Source organism: Lactuca serriola, chromosome 9, assembly GCF_051521515.1.
Source record: "Lactuca serriola cultivar US96UC23 chromosome 9, Lser_US96UC23_V15, whole genome shotgun sequence".
Lineage (NCBI taxonomy): Eukaryota > Viridiplantae > Streptophyta > Magnoliopsida > Asterales > Asteraceae > Lactuca > Lactuca serriola.
In genome coordinates, this window is record NC_136416.1 from 126531994 (window position 1) to 126559119 (window position 27126).

At 35.3% G+C, this 27126-nt stretch overlaps 1 protein-coding gene across 1 annotated transcript; it reads left to right on the plus strand.

Annotated features, from left to right (window-relative positions):
• The first annotated feature begins 5598 nt into the window (after positions 1-5598).
• LOC145073523 (large ribosomal subunit protein eL13z-like) lies at positions 5599-6992 on the plus strand. The gene is made up of 3 exons (XM_079020072.1): positions 5599-5701; positions 5832-5990; positions 6655-6992. The coding sequence occupies exons 1-3, from the start codon at positions 5657-5659 to the stop codon at positions 6874-6876; spliced, it is 426 nt and encodes a 141-aa protein (XP_078876198.1). The 5' UTR covers positions 5599-5656; the 3' UTR covers positions 6877-6992.
• The last annotated feature ends 20134 nt before the right edge of the window (positions 6993-27126 follow it).

A 27126-nucleotide genomic window follows, 5' to 3' on the forward strand; every position in this document is an offset into this window, starting at 1 on the left:
AAAAAGATTATATTGTATCTGCTAAGAAAACTATTATAAAACCAGAAAATAATCAACAAATACAAACGTTTGAAGATGATATGGTTAACACTTTAACTTTTGCTATTATCAAAAACTTTGTAGGAGATCCTACTACTTTTCAAGAAAAAACTTTAGAAATTTTAATGAATTTACATTGCAAAAAACTTACTGATTTTAGATGGTATAAAGACAATTATCTTGTTAAAGTTTTTTCGAGACCTAATTGTAAAGAGTCTATTGGAAACAACGTTTTATTACTGGCCTTCCAAAACTCTTTGTATAAAGAGTTCGACAAAAATTAAGAGAAAATTTTAATAATAACATCCCTTATCAAAATTTAACTTATGAATATTTAATAAACTACATTAATAAAGAGAGATTAGCAGTTTGTGCTGATCTTAGGTTTAAAGAAAAACTAAAAAAATATAGAATTAATAGTAAAAATGAATTGAGAAGTTTTTGCCAACAATATGGTTATCAGCCCTTGAATTGTCTGTCTACGTCAAAATCTAAAGTATATAAGAAAAGATCTTCAAAATATTTTAGGAAAAAGAAATATGATCTTCCAGAAAATTATAAAAGGGGCAAAGATTACGCTTCAAAATCTAAAAAACCTTATAAACCAAATTATAAAAAATCTAAAAGAAAATCAAAAGATATTATTATTTGTCATAAATGTGGGCGTAATGGTCATACAACTAATAATTGTTATGCTAAGACAAAAATAAATGAGTTAAATGTCTCTGAAGATTTGAAAGAACAAATAAGAAAAATTATTTTAAATACTGATTCAGATTCCGATGAAAGTATTTCTGATTTTCAAACAAATGATTTAAATATTCTCGAAAATACTACTTCAAGTTCAGAAGATTCTGATATTTGCGAATGTATTGGTAAATGTCACTGTAATAATTTAATCAATGTAATTACTAGTAGTTCCATTAATGTTCTTTCACAATATGATAAAGATCTTTTAAACTTTCTTGATTTTATAAAAGATAAAAATATCCAACAATTATTAATAAAACAGAGGCTTAATAAAACTAATAACATAACTCCTGCTAATAATGAAAATTTTAATTTAAAAAATATATATGAAAGATTTACTAAAGCAAAGCCAATTTCTATGCAAGAACTTCAATAATAATTAAAAATAGTAAAACAAGAAATAAAAGAAATAAAAAATAAAATTTTAATTTTAGAAAAAGAAAAACCTTCTACTTTTAAAAACAAAAATATAGAACTTAATAGCGAAGAAGAAAATAAAATTGAAAATGTAACTATTGGTAAAATTGTTAATAATCAAGTTTTATAAAATTGGAACACTCAAATTACTTTAGTCTAAGGATAATTTTAAAATCAACCTAACTGCTTTAATTGATAGTGGTGCTGATATGAATTGTATTCAAGAAGGAATTTTTCCTACATAATTCTATGAAAAAACTGCATCTAGACTTACTGGTGCCAAAGGTACAAAATTAATTGTAAATTATAAAGTTTCCGATGGTCATATTTGTAATGACCAAGACTACTGTTATAAAACTCACCTAATTTTAGTAAAAGATCTCTCTTCTCCTTTAATTCTAGGAACACCTTTCATTACAAAACTATATCCTTTTATGGTTTATGATGGTGGTATAAGAACCAATGTTTTTGGAAAAGAAATTATATTTCAATTTTACGAACCTCCTCTATATTCAACGATTAGTGTCCTTAATTATAAAACACAACAAGCCAAATATCTTATTAACGAAATAAATAATGTTTGAATAACCAATCAATTAAATGATAATAATATTCAAAATAAAATAACAAGTTTAAAATTTAAATATGAAAAAAAAGTTTGTTCTAATATTCCTAATGCCTTTTGGAATAGAAAACAACATATTGTTAAATTACCATATATAAAAAAAAATTAATGAAAAGGATATTCATTCAAAATCTAGAGCCATTCACATGAATAATGAACTAGAAATTCATTATAAAAATGAAATTCAAGATTTAATAAATAAAAAACTCATAAGACCTTCCAAATCACCGTGGGCTTGTTCAACATTTTATGTTATGAATGCCGCATAATTAGAAAGAGGATCACCAAGATTAGTTATCAATTATAAACCTTTAAACAAAGTTTTAGAATGGATTCGTTATCCTATTCCTAATAAACGAAATTTGCTAAAAAAGCTTTATGATTCAAAAATATTTTCAAAGTTTGATATGAAATCAGGATTTTGGCAAATACAACTTCATGAGGAAGATAATTACAAAACAGGTTTTAATGTTCCCTCCGGGCATTTTGAATGTAATGTAATGCCTTTTGGATTAATAAATGCTTATTCTGAATTCCAAAATATTATGAATGATATCATAACTCCTATAAGTAGTTTTGCTATTGTTTATATTGACGATGTCCTAATTTTTTCAAAATCAATTGGTCAACATTTCAAACATTTAAATCAATTTCATGATTTAATTTATCAAAATGGTTTAGCTGTCTCTGCAGCAAAAATGCATTTATTTTAAAATGAAATTCGTTTTCTAGGACATGATATTGTCAAAAACACTATTAGACCTATTACAAGAAGCTTGCAATTTTCTACCAAATTTCCCGATGAAATTAAAGATAAAAAACAACTTCAAAGATTTTTAGGATGCTTAAATTATATCCATGATTTTTTCAAAGATTTAGGGATTATATGTAAACTGCTTTATAATAGATTAAAAGACAATCCTGAACCATGGACTCAAAAACATACAAATATAATTAAATATATAAAACAAAAGGTCCCTACTTTGCCATGTTTAAATTTACCTCATCCCAATGCCAATATCATAGTTGAAACTGATGCTAGTGATATTGGATTCGGAGAAATTCTAAAACAAAAATTTGTTAACTCAACTGAGGAACAATTGATTCGATATTACTCTGGTGCATGGAATGATACACAAAAAAATTATTCAACTGTCAAAAAAGAAATTTTAAGCATTTTTTTTTTGTACTAAAAAATTTGAAGATGATTTATTTATGAAAAGTTTTTTTTATTAAGAATAGATTGTCAATATGGAAAAATTGTTTTAGACAAAGATGTCAAAAATATTATTTCCAAACAAATGTTTGCTCGATGGCAAGCCCTCTTAGGTAACTTTGATTTCGAAATATAATTTATAAAAGGAGAAAATAATTCGCTTCCTGACTTTCTTTCTCGAGAATTTTTGCAGGGAAAATGAGTCCGTCGTCCTCTTCCAAACAAACCAGTCTCTCAAAAGCTTGTTCCATTTCAAAATCAAAATCAATTTTCTCCTTTAGCTCCTACTTCTAAGAATTCACAACTTTATTCTAATATCATTCAGTCAAAACTTGTTACTCCAAAAGTTACTTCAACCAACATGATAAGCCCTTTTGCAAAACCTATCACTCCTCAAACTCAAAAATATGTTACTCCTAGCCCTTCTATAAAAACTCCTTATGTTCTTAATCCAAATTTCTTAAGAGTTCAAATTCTTGAAGATTTTCAAATCCATAAGTTAGATCAAGGTTTTCATATTCTCACAAATCATCTCTTTGGTCGAGGGAAAACCTTTTATGTTGATTCATATAAAACTCGAGAATATTATCAAGCTATTTTACAAGAATCTGGTTCAGTCAATTTTGTTCATCGTTCTAATTCAAAAGAGGGAAACATTGATTTTAGCAAAGCTCATATTATTAAAATAATTTCTCCAAAAATTTGGGTTCCAAACCTTCACTCTGAAAAACCTCTTATAAGTTATCTTGCTTATCCCAAATTTTCTTACTATGCTTATCAAGATGCCTGGACTAAGGCATTCTTTATTCGGATTTATCCACACTCATGGTTTATCTTCTTTCATTTGAACTTCAATTGTGAATATCCAAGAAGGTTTATCAATTGGTACAAATATATGGGAATTCTTCCAAATTGTTTACCAAAAGAAATTTACGCTGAATATCTCAAATTTAAGGAATTGTTTATTCAACAAATTCCAGAATTTTAATATATGTTACAATTCACCATGATATTTAAAGATCTATGGATAATGTCTTGGACTTTTCATTATCAAGAAACAAAGGATTCCTATCCTCCCTGAATTAATCGCCAATTTTGCTCAAAATGGTGGGATAAAATGAAGATTTCTCAAGCCAATGAACAAGCAGTAATGAAACATTATCAAGAAATATATATTCAAAAACCAGAGGTTGAAGCCACTTTTATCATCAGTCTTCCTCAAAGTGATGTGGATCTAATTACAAGAATTAAAGATACTGCTACCTCTTCTTCTGAAGAACTTCAAAAGCTACTTCAAGAAATTCACCAAACTCCATCAGTTTCCGACGATTCTTTAAAATCTATAAAAAATGATTTATTTCAAGACTCTCAAGACCCTTTTGATGATCTTTATGAAGAATAAGAAATTCTTATCATTAAATTTGGTGTAATACCTTCAATGTAAGGTATTTCGTTTCTTTTATTATCAAAAATATTATCTTCAAATACGAGTGTGTGTAAACTGTGTGAGTATACGCTATATATGTATTTATAGTGTATAAACAAATATTATCAAATTTATTATCAAAATTATATATATATATATATATATATATATATATATATATATATATTGGGCCCATAGTTATTAAGACATAGTTGGGCCGGTCCATGTAAGAGGAGGCACGCCAAGAGGTATTGCCGTCAGCCGTTGGATTTAGGGTTTTTAATCTCCTTCTGCTACTTGAAACAAATTCCTCCCCGTAATTCCCTTGAATCCTCTTTAGCCGAAGGTTTCCGCCCCCAAACTAAGGTATGCTTAGATTAAATGTTTACTGAAATCTTTATACATTCATCATCTATGGAATTCAAAATTTGATGTTGTACTAGCGAATTGATTAACTTAATATCTGCTCTCTATAATCTCAACTTTGATTTCTATGATTTTGTAAATTATTATAGCTCAACAGTCTTGTTTTTTTTTTTATTTTTATAAGATATACTTGAAAATCTTGATGGCAGTTTGCATAATCAAGGTTTGATATACGAAGCTTTTTCTAAAATACATGAATGTGCAACAGATAAATAATCGAGTTCGTATTTCTTGTAATTTTTGTGGAAATCGGAGCTTATATAGCAAAAAAAACCTCTTTTTTAATTTCATTTCCGTTATGGTGATTGTTTGGACTGTTTTTGTTGTAATTTGAGATACAGTTGCACTATTTGAAAGATAAATTAATAGAAATGGGGATTACTTGATTAATTAAATTTGGAGATAATTTGTGATTTTAAATAGATAGTATGATGGTGTATTTGCAGAGTAGTAGTGAGTGATGGTTAAGCATAACAATGTTAACCCAAACGAGCACTTCAAGAAGCATTGGCAGAACTATGTGAAGACATGGTTCAACCAACCTGCGCGTAAAACAAGGAGATGCAATGGTAAGTTTTCTTTGAAATCATATACATATACTCATATAGTAAGCTACTTGTTAGTTTATGATTTTTGATCATAAGTTAAGTTAATTATATTGATTACTACAGCCAGGCAAGCAAAGGTTGTTAAAGTATTTCCAAGGCCAGCTGGTTCGCTTCGTCCTCAGGTTCATTGTCAAACCTTGAAATACAACATGAAACTTAGGGAGGGTCGTGGATTTTCTCTTGAAGAGTTGAAGGTAATAATATATAACATTTCAATGTTTAATTAAGAAAAAGTTTTCGATAAACAAATAGGATGATTATGATATAATAAAGAAGTAGATTGTTATGCTATTTTATTAATTCTGATAGTAGTTGTAAAAACAGGGTGCAGGTATTCCAAAGAAACTTGCTCCAACAATTGGTATTGCTGTAGATCATCGTCGTAGGAACCGCTCTTTGGAAGGTTTGCAAGCGAATGTCCAGAGGCTAAAAACCTTTAAGGCTAAGCTAGTAATCTTCCCAAGGCGCACAAGGAAAACTAAGGTAAACTTAGTTTATCATTAAATTTCTAATTATTAAACCATTTTTCTATCTGAAAGATAGTAATGTTGTTTTATGGATATCTTTTACTATTAAACTGATACTGATAATAATAACAATACAACTTGTGTACAAAGGGTTGCTTTATTGCATAATCATCAAATTGTCAAAAAAGTTGGTGTTGTAACATTTTTCTCAAAATGACCACCCATTTTGTAAAATAGATTTTGCAAACTTTATTATTATTATTATTATTATTATTTTATTTTTTTATTTTTTCAAAATTACTTTTTTGAGTAGGTTCCCAGTACAAATACCTTTGATTTTTTTCTTCAGAAATGACATTATCATTTTCCAAAAAAAAAATTATCACTCATTTCATATAATGATTTTGTTAAATTCCTTTGTTTAACAAGTTGTTCTAATAACTAATGATCAAATCCCATTATTATTAAACATTCTAATGGAGACATTGATGAAGCAATTTTGCCAAAAAAAAGGAATAACGTAATTTCTTAATGACCCATTTTGCGATGATTGCTCAAAAGTGGCCATTTTGTGACAGCATATTGGTCATATTTGTAATTACTTGTTGCTTTATTTTATTAAGTTAGCGAACATTTATTATTATAATTTCTATTATTAAACAAGTTTGTTGAATTTATAGGCGGGTGACTCAACACCCGAGGAGCTTGCAAATGCTACTCAAGTGCAAGGTCAAGTGTTACCGATTGTGAGGGAGAAGCCAGTTGTTGAACTTGTGAAGATTACTGAAGAGATGAAATCATTCAATGCTTATGCTAAACTTCGTGTTGAAAGAATAAACAAACGTCACTTGGGTGCTCGCCTCAAGAGGGCTGCAGAGGCCGAGAAGGAAGAAAAAAAATAATAACCAAAATTATATTTTTCAGTGTTTTTTTTTATTTTTATTTTTAAATATGTTTAAAGATTCTGCTTTGGAGACCTTGTGGTTGATTTGGTTTTGATTTTAATTGTTTTGAATTAGTTGCTTCGCTAATCATACGAACGCCCACGACAAATATTCTTTTTGTTTGTGAAATTTAGAAAGAATCACATTATTTAATTTTTAACGTTTTTACCACTACATGGCTGAAATCTAGAAAAAACATTAAGTATATTGATGTTTCTTACAAACTCCTGTAACACATTAGAATATTTCATTTCGTTCATGATGTAGGAAAAGTGACAAGACTCTAAATGTCGTCATTGCCAGTTTTGTGGGAAGTTTGTAATTCAAAAATTTTGTTGAAGATAACATGTACATGCACAATTGTTGATAATCTGGCGTTCTATAATTCAAAGTATAAGAGTATCATGTAATAGGAAGTGTCATGAAAGAGTAACAACAAGTAATGTACATTGCTCTTAAATGGGTTCCATAAAGTTTGAATTTTTAAAAAGGGGAAGAAAATACATTCCCGTTTCTTGCAAAATCTCATTCAAAACTGGACATAAACTCATAAAGTATATATGTATAGAGTATAGACAAACAAGCACATTTTTATTTTACATTTCTTCATTTCACTTGGAAAACTCACAATGTACAACCAAGTAGCCCGAAGCAACGTGTAATGTGCATGTGTCCGTGGTAAGAGACACAATTTGTTTCTTTCTAAAGCTATTTGTGAATCTTTTTCTCTTATTGGTGTATTGATAAAAATGTGTTGCAACGATCAACCTAAATCGAAATCTGAACATAGGATCAATTTCCCATACAAAATCCTTAAATCGCTCATCATCAACAATACTAAAATGTCTACTATATTTAATACACATTCTACCTAGGAATTTTCTTGGTATAAATAATGAAAAGCCAGATGTGGTTTCCCTCAAATTTGTGGGCTTGAAGCTCAATCTAGATAGGCGATTTTTTGCATACATTATTCAAATGATCACAACAACTTGTATCGTACCCACAACCATTATAATAGGACAATAAGCACATTGTAATTTATTACTACTACCATTTGAAAAAGTAAAATGATCATGTTAAATGTGACTTAAGCATTTGAAGCATTCTCATGGAGTAGTTGGTTTCAATTGAGCATTTGGAGTTCAATGGAGCACCTAAATGAACGTGGAGCTCTTGAGAAGGTAATGAAGCATCTGAGAAAGGAATGAAGCCTCTGAGAAGGGAACATAGAATTTAAGAAAGCAATGGAGCATCTAAGAAAGGAAAGGATCATGTGAGAAAAGAATGGATCGTCTAAGAAAGGAATGGATCATCTAAGAAGGGAGTGGAACACTTAAGAAGAAGCATAAGCTATCACCTTCCCTCGCTGCATCTATACACATCCCAAACCAAAATAGGATGCATCACTGTAAACTACAAAATCCTCATTACCTTCAGGTAAGGAAAGAACAGGAGCCTCACAAAGATGCCTCCTCAATGTCTGAAATGCTTGTTCTTGTTTGTCAATCCAAACAAATGGCTCTAATTTCCTCGTCAAATTTGTCAAAGGAGAAACAATTATGGAAAAGTTTTTAATGAACCTCCGATAATAGCCTTCCAAACCCAAGAAACTCCGAATTTCAGTAGGAGTTTTCGGGTTGGCCCACTTCTTTACTGCTTTAATCTTGGTTGGATCTACTTTTATCCCATCCTTACCAACCAAATGTCCGACGAATTGAATCTTCCGCAACCAGAATTCACACTTACGTAGAGCTTCTACTTACGAAGTGTGTCAAGAACCTTGCGTAAATGCCTCCGCTGATCCTCAACACTACGTGAGTATATAACGATGTCATCAATAAAGAAAATGACCGATTTATCCAAGAAAGGATGAGAGATTTGTTCATCAGGTCCATAAATACCGCTGGAGCATTTGTCATGCCAAAGGGCATGACCAAGAACTCGTAGTGGCCATATCGAGTCCTAAAAGCTGTCTTAGGAACATCCTGCCCCCTAACCCGCACCTAATGATAACCAAATCGCAAATCAATTTTTGAGAAATAACATGCCTCCTAATGTTGATCGAAGAGGTCATCGATCCTTGGAAGTGGATACTTGTTTTTCACAGTATTTTTGTTCAACTCCCTATAATCGATACACATTCACATGGTACCATCCTTATTCTTTACGAACAACACCGGTGCTCCCCAAGGTGAGGAACTTGGTCGGATGAACCCTTTGTCGAGGAGCTCTTGCAGCTGAGACATCATCTCCTTCATTTGTGAAGGAGCCAACCGATAAGGTGCTTTGGCAATCGACACAACACCAGGGATGAGATCGATCTGAAAGTCTATGTCATAACGGTGGTAAACCCGGTAAATCATCAGGAAAGACATCAACGTAGTCTATAGCCACATCCACCTCAGATAGACTTAATTTCACGGAAGTGGATTCAACAACATGTGCTAAGAATACTGGACAACCCTTCATGATGCACTTTACGTGCTTCATAATTGATATAAGAGGTGTAGACCTAGAGCAGTGTTCACCGTAGGCGATGGCATAATTGTTGGAATAATGTCCAAGGTCATTAACTATTGGTAATATTTCTAATAATAGCAGGGTCCTTTTGGGTTGCTCTCAAGACCCAAATTGAGTAGAATAAATAAATGAGAAATTGGCTTATTAATTATTATGGTTAATAATTAATTAGAAACTAATTGGAAATATATTTTGGGAATTAATTAACAGTTTAATTAATTAAAGGGTTGAATGTTCATTAATCGATAGTTGGTTAATCAGGAATGTTCCAGAACCTTATGGAATTAGGGTTGGATGAAAATCACTCCATCCCACATGGGAAAGGAGTGAAATTTCGTGGTTAGGCCTCCGTCCCACATGGGAAGGAGTACTAAACCCTTGGAGGCATCTAAGACTATAAATAGGGCCTTCGGGATTTTATTCCTCCTTGTACCTTGGCTTGAAGTATTCGCCAACTCTTCTTCCTCCCCCTATTAGGGAAGATTTCTAACCCCTTTGGGTTTGTAAAATTAACCATTCTCTTAGTTATTTTATTCCACTCTTTGGTGTCCTTGGGTGTGATACCATTAGAGGGATTCTGGTTTGGTTCCTTCCATCCAAGCAACTTCATGGAGGTTCAAGATCTCAAGCATGGAGATCAAGGGCTACATAAGAGGTATGTTTTCTTACTTATGTTTTAGTTTTCTAGGGTTGATGTAATTAGCATGAAGCCATAGATCTATAGGATGCATGTACACTTAGGTATATCGTTGTTTCGATTTTTCCGCTGCCTAGTTTTAGAATGTATTTGATGCATAGGAACCCAACATTGGTATCAGAGCCATTGGTTCATCGTTACCTTCACCCTAGATCCATGTTTTCTGAAAATACTTGTTTGAAATTGAATGGTAGAAGGATTATTGAAAAATTCGTAATTGATAATACCTTAGTCGCAGCTCACGACGTGAGAGCTAGGAGCTCACGACGTGAGCTCAGCAGAATTAGGGTTTCAAATTTTTTTGTCATTTTTCGAATATGAAGCTTTATCAAACATGGATAAATACCTAATTTAAATTGTTTTTGAATCTGGAAAATTGATAAATATTATTTAAATGTGTTTATTTGAATTTGAATATTTATTTGATAATGGATAAATATTATTTAAATACGTTTATTTGAATTTGAATATTTATTTGATGATTGATATATATTATTTAAATGTGTTTATTTGAATTTGAATATTTATTTGTTATTTAAATTTTGAATTTAAATATTTAATATTATTTATAATATGGATTTATAAATTTGAATATTACACCCTTATGATTAATTAATTGATACATTGCGTCCTCGCAATTAATTAGAATTAATAATAGACACCTAAATTTAATGAGTTTTAAATTTACCCCTTGTATTTATATATATTAGAATTGTGTCTAGTATATGTATAAGAAAGTTACAACATGCGCCCTCGCGTGTTTAAATATTGACATGGTCAGTCTTACCGTGACTAGGCTCACACATTCTAATGTAGGGGTTTAAGGAGGTCTCTTTGATTCCTAATGAGGTCGGTTTTTAATATGCTTCGCACTTACCACCCTCACCGCCCTATTGCATTTAGAGAATGGAGTTATCGAAAGGGTTTGATAGTGATAATGGTCAATCTAAAGGTATTCTAAATACAAGTATAAAATAAAATCTCGTTTTATTAATAAAATATGAGTTTATATTATCCATGAAAATTGCACATTCTCTTTATATTTTGTTGGTGGAGCTCGTGTGGTTAACCGACATATGAATCTAGAATATAGTCGAGAATGATATAGAACTCGCAAATCTCAAGCGTAACTTGAGCCGGGGACCATGCAATTTTGCAAGGTTAATTCTCAATCTATTTAATGTGAATCTTATGTTATCCATAAAAGTTTCACATTCTCTTTATAACTTGTTGATGGAGCTCACGTGGTTAACCGACACATCAATTTGAGAGTATAGGTAGAGAATGATGTGGAACTCGCGAATCTCAAGCGTAACTTGAGCCGGGGACCATACGATTTTGTATGGTTGATTCACCACCTGTTCAGTGATCTGTGGCGACCCCGTCATTGGATTTGAGATGGACATAATCCAAGATTAACATGCCATTGATAGTCGATGAATCTCAAAGATCTAGGAGTTTCGTAGTGATCGAAATTGGAAAAGGGCTTTGCCTACCTAAATAACTTTATGGTGTGTTTACGGCATCCCTTTACACATCATGGAGCCAAATATGGATCATAGCCTTCTAAAATAATTTAGGGTGATTATTTTCTAAGGATAAGTAAAACAAACTATAATGGAATTTTATTGAATGATGTCGAAAACCTTATCCACTAAAATCTACTACTATAAAACCTTTGAAAGGATTAGCTATGAGGATAATCAATCTTGTCAGTTTCGTAGTTTGGGAATAGTTCTCATAAATGAAAGGAAAGATCACGCCTTTGTTAAAGATCTTCCTAGGTTACTTCAAATATTGCATTCTAAATTGTTAGAAAGAGCAATTATCAAATGTATGTTGTAAATTGACATATTGAAGTAAGATCTAATTTCCTTGAGTTAGGAGTTGACTATGGTTAGTCGACTAGCTAACATGTACATATGATCAGTTCATTCTGATTTTGATATAAACAACTTGGAATGTCCATTAAGGAGTTGTGTAGCATGTTGAGGTTTCCTTTTGGAACTAGCATGACCAATCATAGAAACTCATACTTCAAAACACTCCCATAATTGACTATCATGAATAGAAGTGTCAAGAAGAAGAAAGCCAATTTCCCATGGTTTAAAAGGCGATTGGTATACCTAATCTAGGAAGGATTATTTTGAGACATGTTCTGATAGCAATTCGTTTCCATAACATGAAAATGACTAAGAAATCAAACTTGCCCAAATGTATATTTGAGGTAAAAGGACTAGACATGATGAAGTTAAATTTGATAGTGGATAACAAGCCCGTGCTACTTTCCATTGGATCAAAAGATAACTAGTTCTCCCATGTTTGGTATTTAATCAAATATATGGATTTATAATGCCATCAAAACATTACTTCTAAACCTTGAGTATTTTGCTAAGGATTAGTGCTGACATTTGCAAGAATGTGTAGTCACTAAAATGAAGTAAGAAGACTAAAACATGGAGAAGATAATTTGATCATGAATACCAAGCCCTTGCTACATTCATAGGATCAAACGACAACTTTTTCAAAACATTTAGTCTATGGTATTATAATTGAAATAGTTTATACTATGATTCATGAGATAGTTCTGACTTATTTAAATGTGGATCATTCTTACATGTTAAAAGAAAGTCATGAAATCTATGAGGCTAGTATAGTAGCAATAGTTCAAAATTGATTCGAACATTTGAATAAGGCGTATTATTGTGAATATTTGTTGATGTTAGTTCAACTAATGGATTGTTCAGATTGACCATAATAAGTACTTATTCAAATACATCCAAATGTTTGGGTGAAATGTATTTGTGGAATCATAGTATTGGATACATAAATGAGAAATGCAATACCAAGTATCCAGTTGGATCAGATTTTGGATATCATTTGACCTCGAGTCTTATGATAAATGCAAATCTTATTTATCAAGATAGATGATGAATGCGTCACTGGGTGATGTGAGTATCTGTTGGAATTAGTTCACACTAATGGACCGTTCAGATTAACCACGATACATAGCGAGACCAACTTCGTATGAATGTGAGTTTGGAACCTCTCAGGTGTTCAGAGCTCTCATATAACGAAGTTAAGGATAAATTGAGCAATAGGATGAGAAACTCATAGTGAGAATCTCAGTCCAAACTTTATCGATCGTCTAAGTGACTGTGAAAGAATTTCATGATCTATCTTTTGTTGGATAAGGTGTCTAAGTCCATAACTATTTCGGGCTTGTACTTGACCCGACCCGGCATGGTCCATTTGGGTTGCATGGCACCATGCAATTGGATAGACTAAATGAGAGAAATAACACTTGGAGATTATTAATATATTATAAGTTCTAATATATTAATAATATTATTTGATTAGTTGATCAAAGAATTAATTTGGAATTAATTAAGTGATCAAAGGATAACTAATTAAATATATGGGTTGATTATGTAAATCATCCATATCTTGTATAGTGGGCTAAGAGGCTCCATGGATTATCAAGTTGGGTTCTACCCATAGGATGCTCCATGGATGCTCCATGGGAGTTACAAACCCATGGGTCATGGAAATGAAGAGTCATGACACATTAGGGTTTACATGGTGTAACCCTAGATGTGCCAACACTATATAAAGATCCCATTCTCCACCAAAATCGGTTAGAGACTAAGAAACTAGAGGGCTTGGCCGATTTTGAGAAGTGTGTGTTATCTCAAGAGTCTTTCCAAGAGCATTTGGTGTTGTGTGAAGCATTTGAGGCATCACACTTGGGGTGCTAGGCTCGCAAGGTTTCAAGGAACACAAGCAACAACAAGGTAAGTTATTCTATCTATGATTCAAGTTAAAATTGTTCCCCATGTATGCTAGATAGGAATATAACCTTGGAATTCAACTTTGCATGATAATTAGACAAACATAGATCCAAGGTTATTAGGGTTACATGTACGCTTAGGAAGTGTTAGAATGCTCAAAACCCATCAGTGGTATCAGAGCCTAGGCTTGTTTGTTTGTTATTTGTGCTTAAAAGTTGAAGAAAGTCGAAATTTCTGCTGTCTGACTGATGGACTCGGCGAGTCCATGGGGAGGACTCGTCGAGTTCATGTGTATCTTCAACCTACTCGGCGAGTAGGTTTATGCACTCGGCGAGTAGGGTCGATAGAGTGCAGAATTTCGACTTGAGTTGCTGGAAATGGATTAGAATCATTACCCTAAAATGTTTTGGTACTTGAAAACTTATTTTAGAAGGTGTAATGTCTTTTCTAACTCATTTACAACAACTAGTTATCAAAATTACAAAGATTAAATGTGATTTTGATTTTTGAAAGTGTTCATATTCATATTCTTGTTCTTATGATGTTTAGATGATCATAGGAATTATTTGTAACCTATGTAGTAGATTAATTCATGATCATAATGTGTTTTAATGGAGTCTATAACTTGTCCTCAAGTTATGGAAAAACCAAAAGTCTCTTGGATTAAAAACCATTAAAAGAACACAAGAGTTAGGAAAAATGAAAAGTCCTCATTTTATTACTCTATTAAACTCATAAGTTACAAGAAATGAAAAGTTTTGAAAGTTTACAAAACTTGCCCTCAAGTTTTGGAACAAGTAAAGTTAAGTTAAAACTTTAGTTCCAACCCCTAGAATTTTAAAAGTTAAAATTCAACCGTTATACTTATATTATTATGATTTAATAATTATATATATATGTATAAGAACAAAGTCGTCTTACCGCTAGTACGCCTCATTCACGAAACCGGTCTATAAGGTGGGTATAAGGTTGTTGCCTATAAAATGGTGACTTAATGGGTGTCCACTCTCACCCACCGCTTGCTTGATCGGTGGAGGGTCGTTAGCCGAACGGGTAAGACAAGGACTTATTAATTCTCATTCAAAGTATGATGAATATTATAAAGTAACTAAATGTTTTATTAAATTCCCAATCTTAGTTACTTTAGGAAAAATGTGAATAAGGTGCTATTCCATGAAATTACACTTTACACTTTGATTAAGTCGTTGGTGGAGCGTGTGTGGTTAACCGGCACACTAACTTGGACTTAACAAGGTAGGTAAAGGGTGACTTAGGGTTTATTATAGTATCGATGGAGCGTGTGTGGTTAACCGGCACATCGATTGAGTGATAAACTTTAAGGGTACCAAGTGATTTGCATGGTTACTTCACACCTCGTTTTGTGATCCTCGGTATCCCAGTCACAAAACTTGGAGGGCACACTCGAGATTGAAACATGCCTTTGAAAAGTTCATTGAATCTCAAAGAATCTAGGAATTTCTAAGAACCATTCAAAAACCTAATACTAAAATATTGCGGTTTTCGTGGTGGAAATTGGTGAATCGTCATTCACCTACCTTTCAAATATGATATAGCTTAGATTACGGCATACCTCTTCTAAGTTATATTATATTGTGATTGGATCCTAGCCTTAATACTACATTTGGGTGTCTTATTAAGGACTCTCTTATATCTAAACTAATCTTGTCCTCTTTCCTTCAGATGTCTTTCAACAATGCTTCTGGCTCTAATCCTAATGGCTCCTTTACCCTTATGAACTTGTGTGGGAAAGTCACCTTTGATGGATCCAACTTCAATGAGTGGATCAGAAACGTCAGGATGATTACCCGCTACGAGGACAAAGAATATGTCCTTGACAAGGAGCTTAAGGAGATTGATGAGTCCACTGCAACTCCTCAGGAGATCGCTGAATTTCGGGCACATGAAAGGGATGCTACGAAAGTGGCCTGCATCATGACGGCCACGATGACAGCGGAACTCCAAAAGTCTTATGAGGATTTCTACCCTTATGACATGCACCAAGATTTGATGGAAAGATACCATCAAAGTGCAAGACAAGAGAGGTATGAAATCATCTGCTCCATGATAACAACCATGATGAAGGACGGGGAATCCGTCACGAGCCACATGCAGAAAATGCAAAGGTATGTGGATCGTTTGCTGAAGCTTAATGTGAACTTCCCGGAGGATCTTGCAATAGATATTATTTTGCATTCCTTACCATCGTGCTATGATCAATTCCGCATGACATATCACATGAACAAGGAAGAAGTCACCCTCAGCAAACTTCAGGGACTTCTCAAGACCGCAGAATCAGGTCTTAAGGGGAAGTCGGTTGCTATCACTCCTACTCAAAACTCTACTCCGGTTTTGGCAATTGGGAAGAATCGATGGAGGAAGAGAAAGAGATCTTCGAAGGGTACCAAGGCTCGGACCCTTGATGGCTCTTCTTCAAGTGGAACCAAGAAAGGTTTCATTACTCCTTCTTCTGACCCAAAAGAGGCTGAATGCTTCTATTGCCATGAAAAAGCTCATTGGAAGCGGAACTGCCCAAAATACCAGCAAGATGTGAAGGATGGGAAAGTTAAACCCAACCATGCAGGTATTTACACTATCATTTCTAATAACTCACCCCATTCTAATTCTTGGGTCCTTGATACCGGGTGTGGTATTCACATTTGTTGTGACTTGCAGGGACTAAGAAGAAGTGAGGATGTGGAGCAAGGAAGGATAAACTTGATCATGGGGAATAGGAAAACTATACATGTTACCAAGATTGGAGTTTATACTTTATCGCTAAGTAGTGGGTTTAGTTTAGATTTGAATAAATGTTGTTACTCGCCAGGAATTGCAAGAAATATTATTTCCTTTCATGCTTTGTACAAACAAGGGTTTACCTTTTCATTTAATAATGAAGTTGGTTCTATTGATGCTTTCTTTAATAATGTTCTTTATTTTAAAGCATTACCTTGTGATGGTGTGTATGAAGCTGTATCTGTTGTAGATAACTTAGGAAATAATGTTTTGTGTATTGATTCTACTAATAATAACTTGGATAAAGCATCATTATGGCATTGTCGTCTTGGACATATAAGCAAGAAGCGCATAGGCCAACTCCAAAAGGATGGAGTCTTGGAGTCGTTTGACCTAAAGTCAAATGATAGTTGCGAATCATGCTTACTTGAAAAAATGACAAAGTCACCCTTCACAGGTTCGTGTGAGAGGGGTGAAGGTTTGTTGGACCTTATACACACGGATGTGTGTGGACCATTCAAACATGCCACAAGGGATGCTAATCGTTATTATTTGACTTTTACTGATGATTATAGTAGATATGGATATGTCTACTTGATCAAGCATAAGTCAGAGACTTTCGAGAGGTTTAAGGAATTTAAACAGGAAGTCGAGAATCAATTTGGCAGGAACATTAAGATGATTCGATCCGATCGTGGTGGTGAGTATCTTAGTTCAGAGTTCCTCGACTATCTAAGGGAATGTGGGATAGTCTCACAATTGACACCTCCCAGGACACCACAGTTGAATGGTGTGGCTGAGAGGCGTAATCGAACCTTGCTAGATATGGTTCGTTCCATGATGAGTCGAGCTATGCTACCAATCTCATTCTGGGGGTATGCCTTAGAGACTGCCGCCCATATTCTTAATCTAGTCCCTACAAAGAAAGTTGCCAAAACTCCTCACGAGATGTGGACTGGTAAAGTACCTAAACTAGACCACATCAAGATTTGGGGTTGCGAGGCTTTCGTGAGACGCGAGACTCATGATAAGCTCGAACCTCGAAGTGAGAGGTGTATTTTCATCGGTTACCCACAGCGATCCTTTGGTTACCTCTTCTACAGACCTAGTGACAATGTGGTCTTTGTAGCAAGAAGAGGAGTCTTTCGAGAGAGAGAATTTATAAGCCAAGGAGACAGTGGGAGGCAAATTGATCTTGAAGAAATTCAAGAATCAAGCGGTGAAGGAACTTCAAACTCTAGCCCTCAACTTGAGGAGGAAACTCCTGTTGAGCCAATTGACAAATCTGTACCTCTGAGACGTTCCACGAGAGTTAGGAGTGCACCTGAGCATTACTATGGATTCCATATTACTGCAGAAGGTGAGACACTTATTAGTGATGAAACACTAGTAAGTCAAGATGACCCTAACAGCTACGAGGAAGCCATGGCAGGCCCCGAGTCTGCTAAATGGAAAGAGGCTATGGATAGCGAGATACAATCCATGTATGACAATCAAGTTTGGAACTTGGTTGAAAATGTACCAGGTCGTAAGACAGTAGGGTGCAAATGGGTCTTCAAGAAGAAGACCGACATGGATGGTAAAGTACACACTTATAAGGCTAGACTGGTTGCAAAGGGCTTCTCTCAAATTCCTGGAGTGGATTATGATGAGACCTTTTCTCCGGTAGCCAAGATTAAGTCTATTCGGGTTCTGTTAGCCATAGCTGCATTTCATGACTATGAAATATGGCAGATGGATGTCAAAACCGCTTTCCTTAATGGAAAGTTGGCTGAAGATGTTTACATGAGTCAGCCAGAGGGTTTTGTCAGCAACGAGTACCCTAATAGAGTGTGTAAGCTTGAGAAATCCATTTATGGATTGAAGCAAGCACCTCGCAGATGGAATCTTTGCTTTGATGAAAAGGTCAAGGAATTTGGCTTTTCTAGGAGTGAAGATGAATCTTGTGTGTATGTCAAGGCTAGTGGGAGTATAGTTAGCTTTTTGGTATTGTATGTGGATGACATACTACTCATAGGAAACGACATTCCAACCCTGCAGGAAGTTAAGTCCTGGCTTGGGAAGTGTTTCGCTATGAAGGACCTTGGTGAAGCTGCCTATATTCTAGGGATAAGAATCTTGAGAGATCGGAGTAAAAGACTAATTGGACTTAGTCAGAGTACCTACTTGGATAAGGTGCTGAAGAGATTCAGCATGCAGGATTCCAAGAAAGGAGAGTTACCCATCCAGAGTAACACCAGATTGAGTAAGACACAAAGCCCTAGCACTGAGGCTGAGATAGCAGAAATGAGTCGAACACCTTACGCTTCGGCTGTAGGATCGATCATGTATGCTATGACGTGTACTCGACCCGATGTAGCTTTTGCCTTGAGCATGGTTAGCAGGTATCAGGCGAACCCTGGCAAGGCACACTGGACTGCGGTAAAGAATATCCTCAAGTACCTACGAAGGACTAAGGACTGGGTCCTTACCCTCGGTGGGAGTGATGACTTGAGAGTTGTTGGGTATAGTGATGCTAGCTTCCAGACTGATAGGGATAATTTCCGCTCTCAGTCGGGCTGGGTCTTTACCCTAAACGGAGGAGCAATTTCTTGGAAGAGTTCCAAGCAAGAGACAGTGGCAGATTCTACTTGTGAATCAGAGTATATTGCAGCTAGTGAAGCAGCAAAGGAGGCGATATGGCTGAAGAACTTCATTGGAGACCTTGGAGTTGTACCAGCTATTAAAAAGCCAATGGAAATTTTCTGTGATAGTGAAAGTGCTGTTGCCTTAGCCAAGGAACCAAGGGATCACGGGAGATCCAGACACATCGACAGAAAATACCATTTCATCAGACATCGGATCGAAGAAGGACTCCTCGTGGCGAAGAGGGTATCATCGGATGAGAACCCAGCAGATCCCCTCACGAAGGGACTGAGTAGGGTTAAGCATCTTCAGCATGCTCGGAGCATAGGGCTGAAGGATGATATAAGTTTTAGTAGTTAGATAACCCGGAAATTTGTAAAGTGTAATTGACATTTGATGATGAATAAAAGGTGTTTTATTTATGAGTAAAGTGTTGCTATCTCTTGTCAATCGTTTACTATATTTCTTTTGCATGTTTTGACTTCTAGAATAATTTTGTTTGGTATAACATATTATTCAAATCTCCACAGTCGGTCATATGTTGGAAGTAGATATGAATCAAGACTGTCATGTTTGGTTGTAGAGGTCTTGGACAAGGCTACAACAATCATGAGTGCTCATAAGTTCTGAGCATTGGACACAACCCACGCTCACTGGAATCACTTCATGGAATTTTATCTCGAGTGATCGTGAGACGGTAATATCATATAAGTCTTCAAACCTAGAGATATGATTTGTTACTTACAAGTTGGCTATGCATTGACTGTACGAAACCGCATTGGTAACTCGATGTTATAAAACGTACTTTTGTGTGTAATTCAATAAGTGGTAGAACAAACATATGAGTCGAAGTTTATCTATTCCTTCTTGGATTAGAAGCTGATATCTGGGCCCCTCGATGATTTTGTTTTGACCCATGTACCGGGCCCGGTCAGAACTAAGTTGATGTGTTCAATTAAGTTCTATGTCAAACAAATCGGAAATCGGGAAACAAATGTTGGACAATAAGCAAGACATGTTCCATGTATTTGTCTGGCTGATATCTAGAACGGAGGATTATATGATCACTTATCTTAAATGGCGTATCATCATCTTCTCAGTTCCGAGAGACCTTGAAAGAGCTACGATTGCCGATCGGTTCCTGAAGTACTAGAGATATAGTTATTAGACTTATCCAAGTGGGAGACTGTTGGATAAGGTGTCTAAGTCCATAACTATTTCGGGCTTGTACTTGACCCGACCCGGCATGGTCCATTTGGGTTGCATGGCACCATGCAATTGGATAGACTAAATGAGAGAAATAACACTTGGAGATTATTAATATATTATAAGTTCTAATATATTAATAATATTATTTGATTAGTTGATCAAAAAATTAATTTGGAATTAATTAAGTGATCAAAGGATAACTAATTAAATATATGGGTTGATTATGTAAATCATCCATATCTTGTATAGTGGGCTAAGAGGCTCCATGGATTATCAAGTTGGGTTCTACCCATAGGATGCTCCATGGATGCTCCATGGGAGTTACAAACCCATGGGTCATGGAAATGAAGAGTCATGACACATTAGGGTTTACATGGTGTAACCCTAGATGTGCCAACACTATATAAAGATGCCATTCTCCACCAAAATCGGTTAGAGACTAAGAAACTAGAGGGCTTGGCCGATTTTGAGAAGTTTGTGTTATCTCAAGAGTCTTTCCAAGAGCATTTGGTGTTGTGTGAAGCATTTGAGGCATCACACTTGGGGTGCTAGGCTCGTAAGGTTTCAAGGAACACAAGCAACAACAAGGTAAGTTATTCTATCTATGATTCAAGTTAAAATTGTTCCCCATGTATGCTAGATAGGAATATAACCTTGGAATTCAACTTTGCATGATAATTAGACAAACATAGATCCAAGGTTATTAGGGTTGCATGTACACTTAGGAAGTGTTAGAATGCTCAAAACCTATCATCTTTGCCCAAAAGACTACCACTAGGAAGTGTTAGTTGGATAGAGAAACAAATCGGTCATTGATTTTGTACTAGACGAGTCGCACTGTGCTTGCTAACAATTTGTGAATTGTACCATGAATAATGTTACAAAAAGTCCTTTGGTCTTGTGCCAAATAAGTAGGTTCTTGAAACACTCTATGGTATGTGAAGTGGGATTCGACCCTTACTGCCATATATGGAAGTCTACGATTATGAGGCTTACGCTCGTAGTGAAGCGCTCGACAATCTAGGACTTTGATTAAAGATGTGTTATCTTGTTGGATAGCCCATCAAGCATTTTGGATAATTGTTTAACAACCTTCTAAGAACAAAGTGTATGTTGCTCAAAGGGCAGTCTTCCAAGAGAGGGAGCTGATTTCCAAAAGCGCTAGTAGGAGCCACATTGATCTTGATAAGATTCAAGAGTCAACCAACAAAGAGCATAAAGTTGGACATAACATTCAATTTGGAATTGAAAGAGCTATTAAGGAAACTGACATATTTCCATTTTTATTATAGATCTGATAAAAGACGTCATGAACCTAGTTATATAAGTGTTTATATTACTGAGGTAAATGAGTCACTGGTATGGAGAAATCAGAGTGTACCAGCTATCGGAAGCTATGGTAGGCCCTAAAGTCAACAACATAGAAAGAGGAATTAGAAAGAGAGATTCAATCCATGTATGTTGTTATTTGGTAGACCTAGCACTTGACCTTAACCCTTAGGTGCAAGTGGATCTTCAAGTAGAGACAATCATGGATAGGAACAAACACATAATTAAACCAAGATTGGTTTTGAAGGATGTGTAAGCTTAATAAGTTCATTTATGGACCGAAATAAGCATCTCGCAAGTGGGATCATTATTCCAATGAGAAAGTTCAAGGAGTTTGAATTTCGAGAAATAAAGATAAGCCATATATATGTGAAAGCTAGTGGGAGTAATTAGAATATTAGTTTCAATGAGAAAAGTTCAAGGAGTTTGAATTTCGAGAAACATAGATAAGCCATATATATGTCAGTGCTAGTGGGAGCACTGTAGTCACCCTTGTATTGTACATAGACGATGTACGATTTATAGGAAACTATATTCTAACTTAGCAAGTGTAATAAATTGGATTTGTATGAGAATTGTTACACTATGATATACATGGGAGAAACAAAAGATTTACATAATAAGGATCTATGGAGATAGATCAAAGTGATTCATTGAATTGAGCCAAAGTACATGGAATGTTGAGGAAACTCGAAAAGGAATTTAGGCTTATTACAATATGGCATGACATTGAGCAATGCTAATGTTCTAGTTCTACTATTGAGCTAAAGCAAATTATTCGTTTCCCACATGCTTCCGCTATGGGATCGATCATACATGCCTTGACATGTACCACATCTAATGACTTGTATGCCTCATGCAACACAAGTTAGATTAGTTTAAATTTGGCAAGAATCAATGAATTAAGATCAAGAAAATTCTTAAGTGTCCTTGGAGGACAGAAGATATGATCTTGATAGTATGGAAGAGATCATTGTAAGAGTTACATTGATGCTAAGTTCCATACTAATAAAGGTAATTTCATTCGCATTCGGATTTCGTGCTTTTACTGAATGGTGATATATTAGCTAGAAAGAGTACCAGGTAATACACCATAGCGGATTTAACATACTTAGAGTATATTGCATTTGGTTCAATTGCAAAGAAGACAATGTGACTAAAAGATATTCATTAGTGACATCTTTGTTGAAATTCAATCATTGATGGTCCTTATTAAGTTTCTTGTGACTTTGGGTGAACTTACCTCGAGTATGGATCCCAAATCACACAAGTTCAGATGAAACATACTCAGTAAGTACCAACACATTTGATAGTGAGTCGAATGTAAAGATATCATAGTCAATATGTCATATCGAAAGATAATCTTGTCGATCCATTCTTAAGCTGATGTCATTGACCAAATATGACAGTCAGACAAAGTCGAGAGGAATTAGATTTGCAAGTGAACTGGCTTAAAAACTGTTAGTTTGGTTTTTTTTAAAACCTGAGAACTTTAAGCGGTATAATTTTTAATTGGATTTGGCGATTATTAAGTGGCGATCTTAATATATGATGGATTTCGGTCATTTCAATTAGCCTATCACTGCGTTCTCACTTTTGCATGATTGGAAACCACTTCCCGAGTATTAATTTACTCAAACGTCCATAGTCGGTCATACTCTTGGAAGTAAGTAGTGATTCAAGACTGTCATGTGTATTAGTGGATTGTCCATAATGATTGGACATAGCATAGAGATTGCGCTAACACTCATGAGTACTTAATGGAGATTTAAGTATTGGATCAATCCACGCTTAGAGATTACTTCATGGATTCAGTCACGAGTAATTATAAGACGATAATATCTTCTATTCTTAAAACCTAGATACATGTGGGGTTTTGCTCTATGATTCTGTTATACATTGGTCTACTCCAACGCTAACCTTAACTGGTAGTTATAAAGGGTATGTCCATGTGTGACATGATGAAATAGATAGAAACTATGTAGTCGAAGTTTATTTGTTCCTTCTGACTTAATAGGAGAAGCGATATCTATGGGCCCCTCGATGATTTGGTGCTGACATCTAAAGTGCTTGGCCGAGCCCTGACTAGAATTGATGTGTTCAATTTAGTAGTCAGATGCAGTCGTCACAAATCAATATCGGGAAAGATAATCTTGAATTCTTGAGATTGACCATTATCTATGTCTCAAATTCATAAAGATATCGTAGAACGACGGGATAGTTGATCACTTATCTAAAGGATGAATCTTGATTAGATCAAGAGTTTGGTAGTTGCATTGGATGGCTAACTCTCTATTGATTATTAGAAAAATATTAGTCCTCGTATAGTTGATGACTTGTCCAAGTAGGAGACTATTATAATAGTGTCTAAGGTCATTAAGTACTGGTAATATTTCTAATAATAGCAGGGTCCTTTTGGGTTGCTCTCAAGACCCAAATTAAGTAGAATAAATAAAGGAGAAATTGGTTTATTAATTATTATGGTTAATAATTAATTAGAAACTAATTGGAAATATATTGTAATTAACAATTTAATTACCCTATGAATGTTCATTAATCGATAGTTGGTTAATCAGGAATGTTCCAGAACCTTATGGAATTAGGGTTGGATGAAAATCACTCCATCCCACATAGGAAAGGAGTGAAATTTCGTGGTTAGGCCTCCATACCACATGGGAAGGAGTACTAAACCCTAGGAGGCATCCAAGGCTATAAATAGGGCCTTAGGGATTTCATTCCTCGTTGTACCTTGGCTTGAAGTATTCGCCAACACTTGTTCCTCCCCCTCTTAGGGATGATTTCTAACCCCTTTGGGTTTGATACCATTAGAGGGATTCTGGTTTGGGTCCTTTCATCCAAGCAACTTCATGGAGGTTCAAGATCTCAAGCATGGAGATGAAGGGCTACATAAGAGGTATGTTTTCTTACTTAAGTTTTAGTTTTCTAGGGTTGATGTAATTAGCATGAAGCTATATATCCATAGGATGCATGTACACTTAGGTATATCGTTGTTTTGATTTTTCCATTGCCTAGTTTTAGAATGTATTTGATGCATAGAAAACCCAACAATAATCTCCTGAAGAGAGAGGTATATGCACGAGCTTCTCTGAACAAAGAATATGGGCTCGATTGGCTGATAGCAAATCCATGACGATCACAACATCAAAACTACCGACCTGAATAGGAATCAGTGTAAATGGAAAAGTATGTTCACCGATAAAAATGACACACACATCAGACTTCTCCCGAACGGTGTCTAATTGACCCATAGCCACCTCAAACTCTAATGCAGACTCTAGTGGAGTCTGCGGTATATCAAAATTACCACAAAATGGTAACGACACAAACAATCTACTAGTACCACCATCAAATAAAAAACAGTAGCAGGAATAGAATTAACCAAGAAGGTTATGAAAATATCCTCATCATGATGACGAGCCTCATCAGCAGTCATGTTGAAGGCACGAGCTTTCACCTTTGGCGTATCATCTTTCTTGCCACCAGAACCTGTCTGAACCCTTGGATTGGGGCACTAAGTGCTGATATTCCCCATTTGTCTGCAATTTTAACACATCGGCTCAACACTCTTACAGTCTTCAAAACGATGACCGATCTTACCACAACGTTTGTAATGCATTGTGTTTCTGCTACATGGACCCTCATGGGAAGAGTGAGACTTCTTGCAAGAGGTTGATTTGTCACATGGACCCTCATGGGAAGAGTGAGACTTCTTGCAAGAGGTTGATTTGTCACCCTTCTTCTGAAATTTCTGCTTATTAGAGGACCCCGATTGACCCTCCCACTTGCGTTTTTTCCTTGGAAATTGCTATGGTACGATCCCGATTGGCTATATCATTATCTATCTTGCGGGCCTCATCCATGGCCTCGCCTAAAGTGGTCTTCAATCTGACAACTGCACGATACTCAAATGGCAACCCCTCCACATAGTGATGAATCAACTTCTCCTCAGTCTGGTAGTAATCAGTAGCGAACTGTGACTTCTCAATAAAGGTAGTGTTATACTTAGCAATCATCATGCTCCCTTTCTGAAGAGTCAAAAACTTTTGCTCAGCCTGTTGTATGCTACCTTCATTGCAGAAACGATCTTTCACCTTCTTACTAAGAATCACCTAAGTCATAGCCCCCAAGTGGCATCAGTGAGTCATAAATCAATAGTGTCCCACCACTCGAGTGCTTCCTTGTCAAACATTCGCACAACATAATTCACCTTTTGGTCCTCAGTAAATTCACCAAATCGGAAGGTTTTGTCCATCTTCTTAATCCAACAAAGGCACTCCAAGGCATCCTCGCCTCCCTTAAAGGTAGGCGGCTTACAGTCCATGAAGGATTTGAATGAACTCCCTCGACGTTGACAACATCAGCGACCTCTTGCCTTGGCACAGAACAACTATGTGCATCATCATCAAATGATTGATCTCTACTCTCGATCTTACCCTCAGGTGGTAGTAGTCCGACGGCGAGCATCTCCTGCCGCATCTGCTCCAACGTCCTATCGCTCTCCTGGAGCTGCTCCTAAAGGTTAGCAATGATAGTTGCACTCATTGTGATGTGTGCACTCTGCAACAGTTGGGGTTGTTGTTGGCGGTTAATGGGTGGGTATGAAACATGAACGACGGCGCACCGAGAGTACGGTTGTTTTGGCTGCCTCCTGCTCCTCCAGCATTCACATTCCCCTCAACGTTCGACATTATCCTAATTTATAAAGAAGTTATTTTTAGATGCATATACAAATATTAGGAAGGGAAAGTTTATAAGCAACTATCCTACAACACTCTGCACACCCCCTCCCCCCTAAGTGACTAGAGATCCTAATTGAGCCAGCTACACTGTGAGTCTGAACACCAACATCTATATTTAGTTCACTCACAACATGGCTCTGATAGCAACTTGTAACATCGTGATTTTTACTCTTTTTTTTAGACTTTAACAACTTTTTTAACAAGAAAATTGCAACAGAAGACTTTATTTATTTATTTATTTATTTTTCAAACCATTTTCAATAAACCACACGTTACCATCTTCAAAAGCAAACATTCAACCATTTAATTATCGTGGAAAAAGAGGTTGTAAAAGTAAAAATCCAAACGTGCTCAAGTGGCATCTTAATTAAAACTAACTACCCAAAAGGAACCAATAAAACCAATAATGAGAACCCTAACTCATGCATGGTGTCACACCCCGTTAAAGTGGAAATACGGGGCGTGGCGGTACAAAGGGTTTCATAGCAAAAGTTAAAAGACAACACCAACCATAATATTA

Bases quoted from the DNA above. Each gene is read 5' to 3' on its own strand.
- LOC145073523 (XM_079020072.1), top strand. From the start codon at position 5,657: ATGAAACTTAGGGAGGGTCGTGGATTTTCTCTTGAAGAGTTGAAG. The intron at 5,702-5,831 runs GTAATAATATAT...TTGTAAAAACAG, and splicing joins TTTCTCTTGAAGAGTTGAAG to GGTGCAGGTATTCCAAAGAA. The intron at 5,991-6,654 runs GTAAACTTAGTT...TTGAATTTATAG, and splicing joins GGCGCACAAGGAAAACTAAG to GCGGGTGACTCAACACCCGA.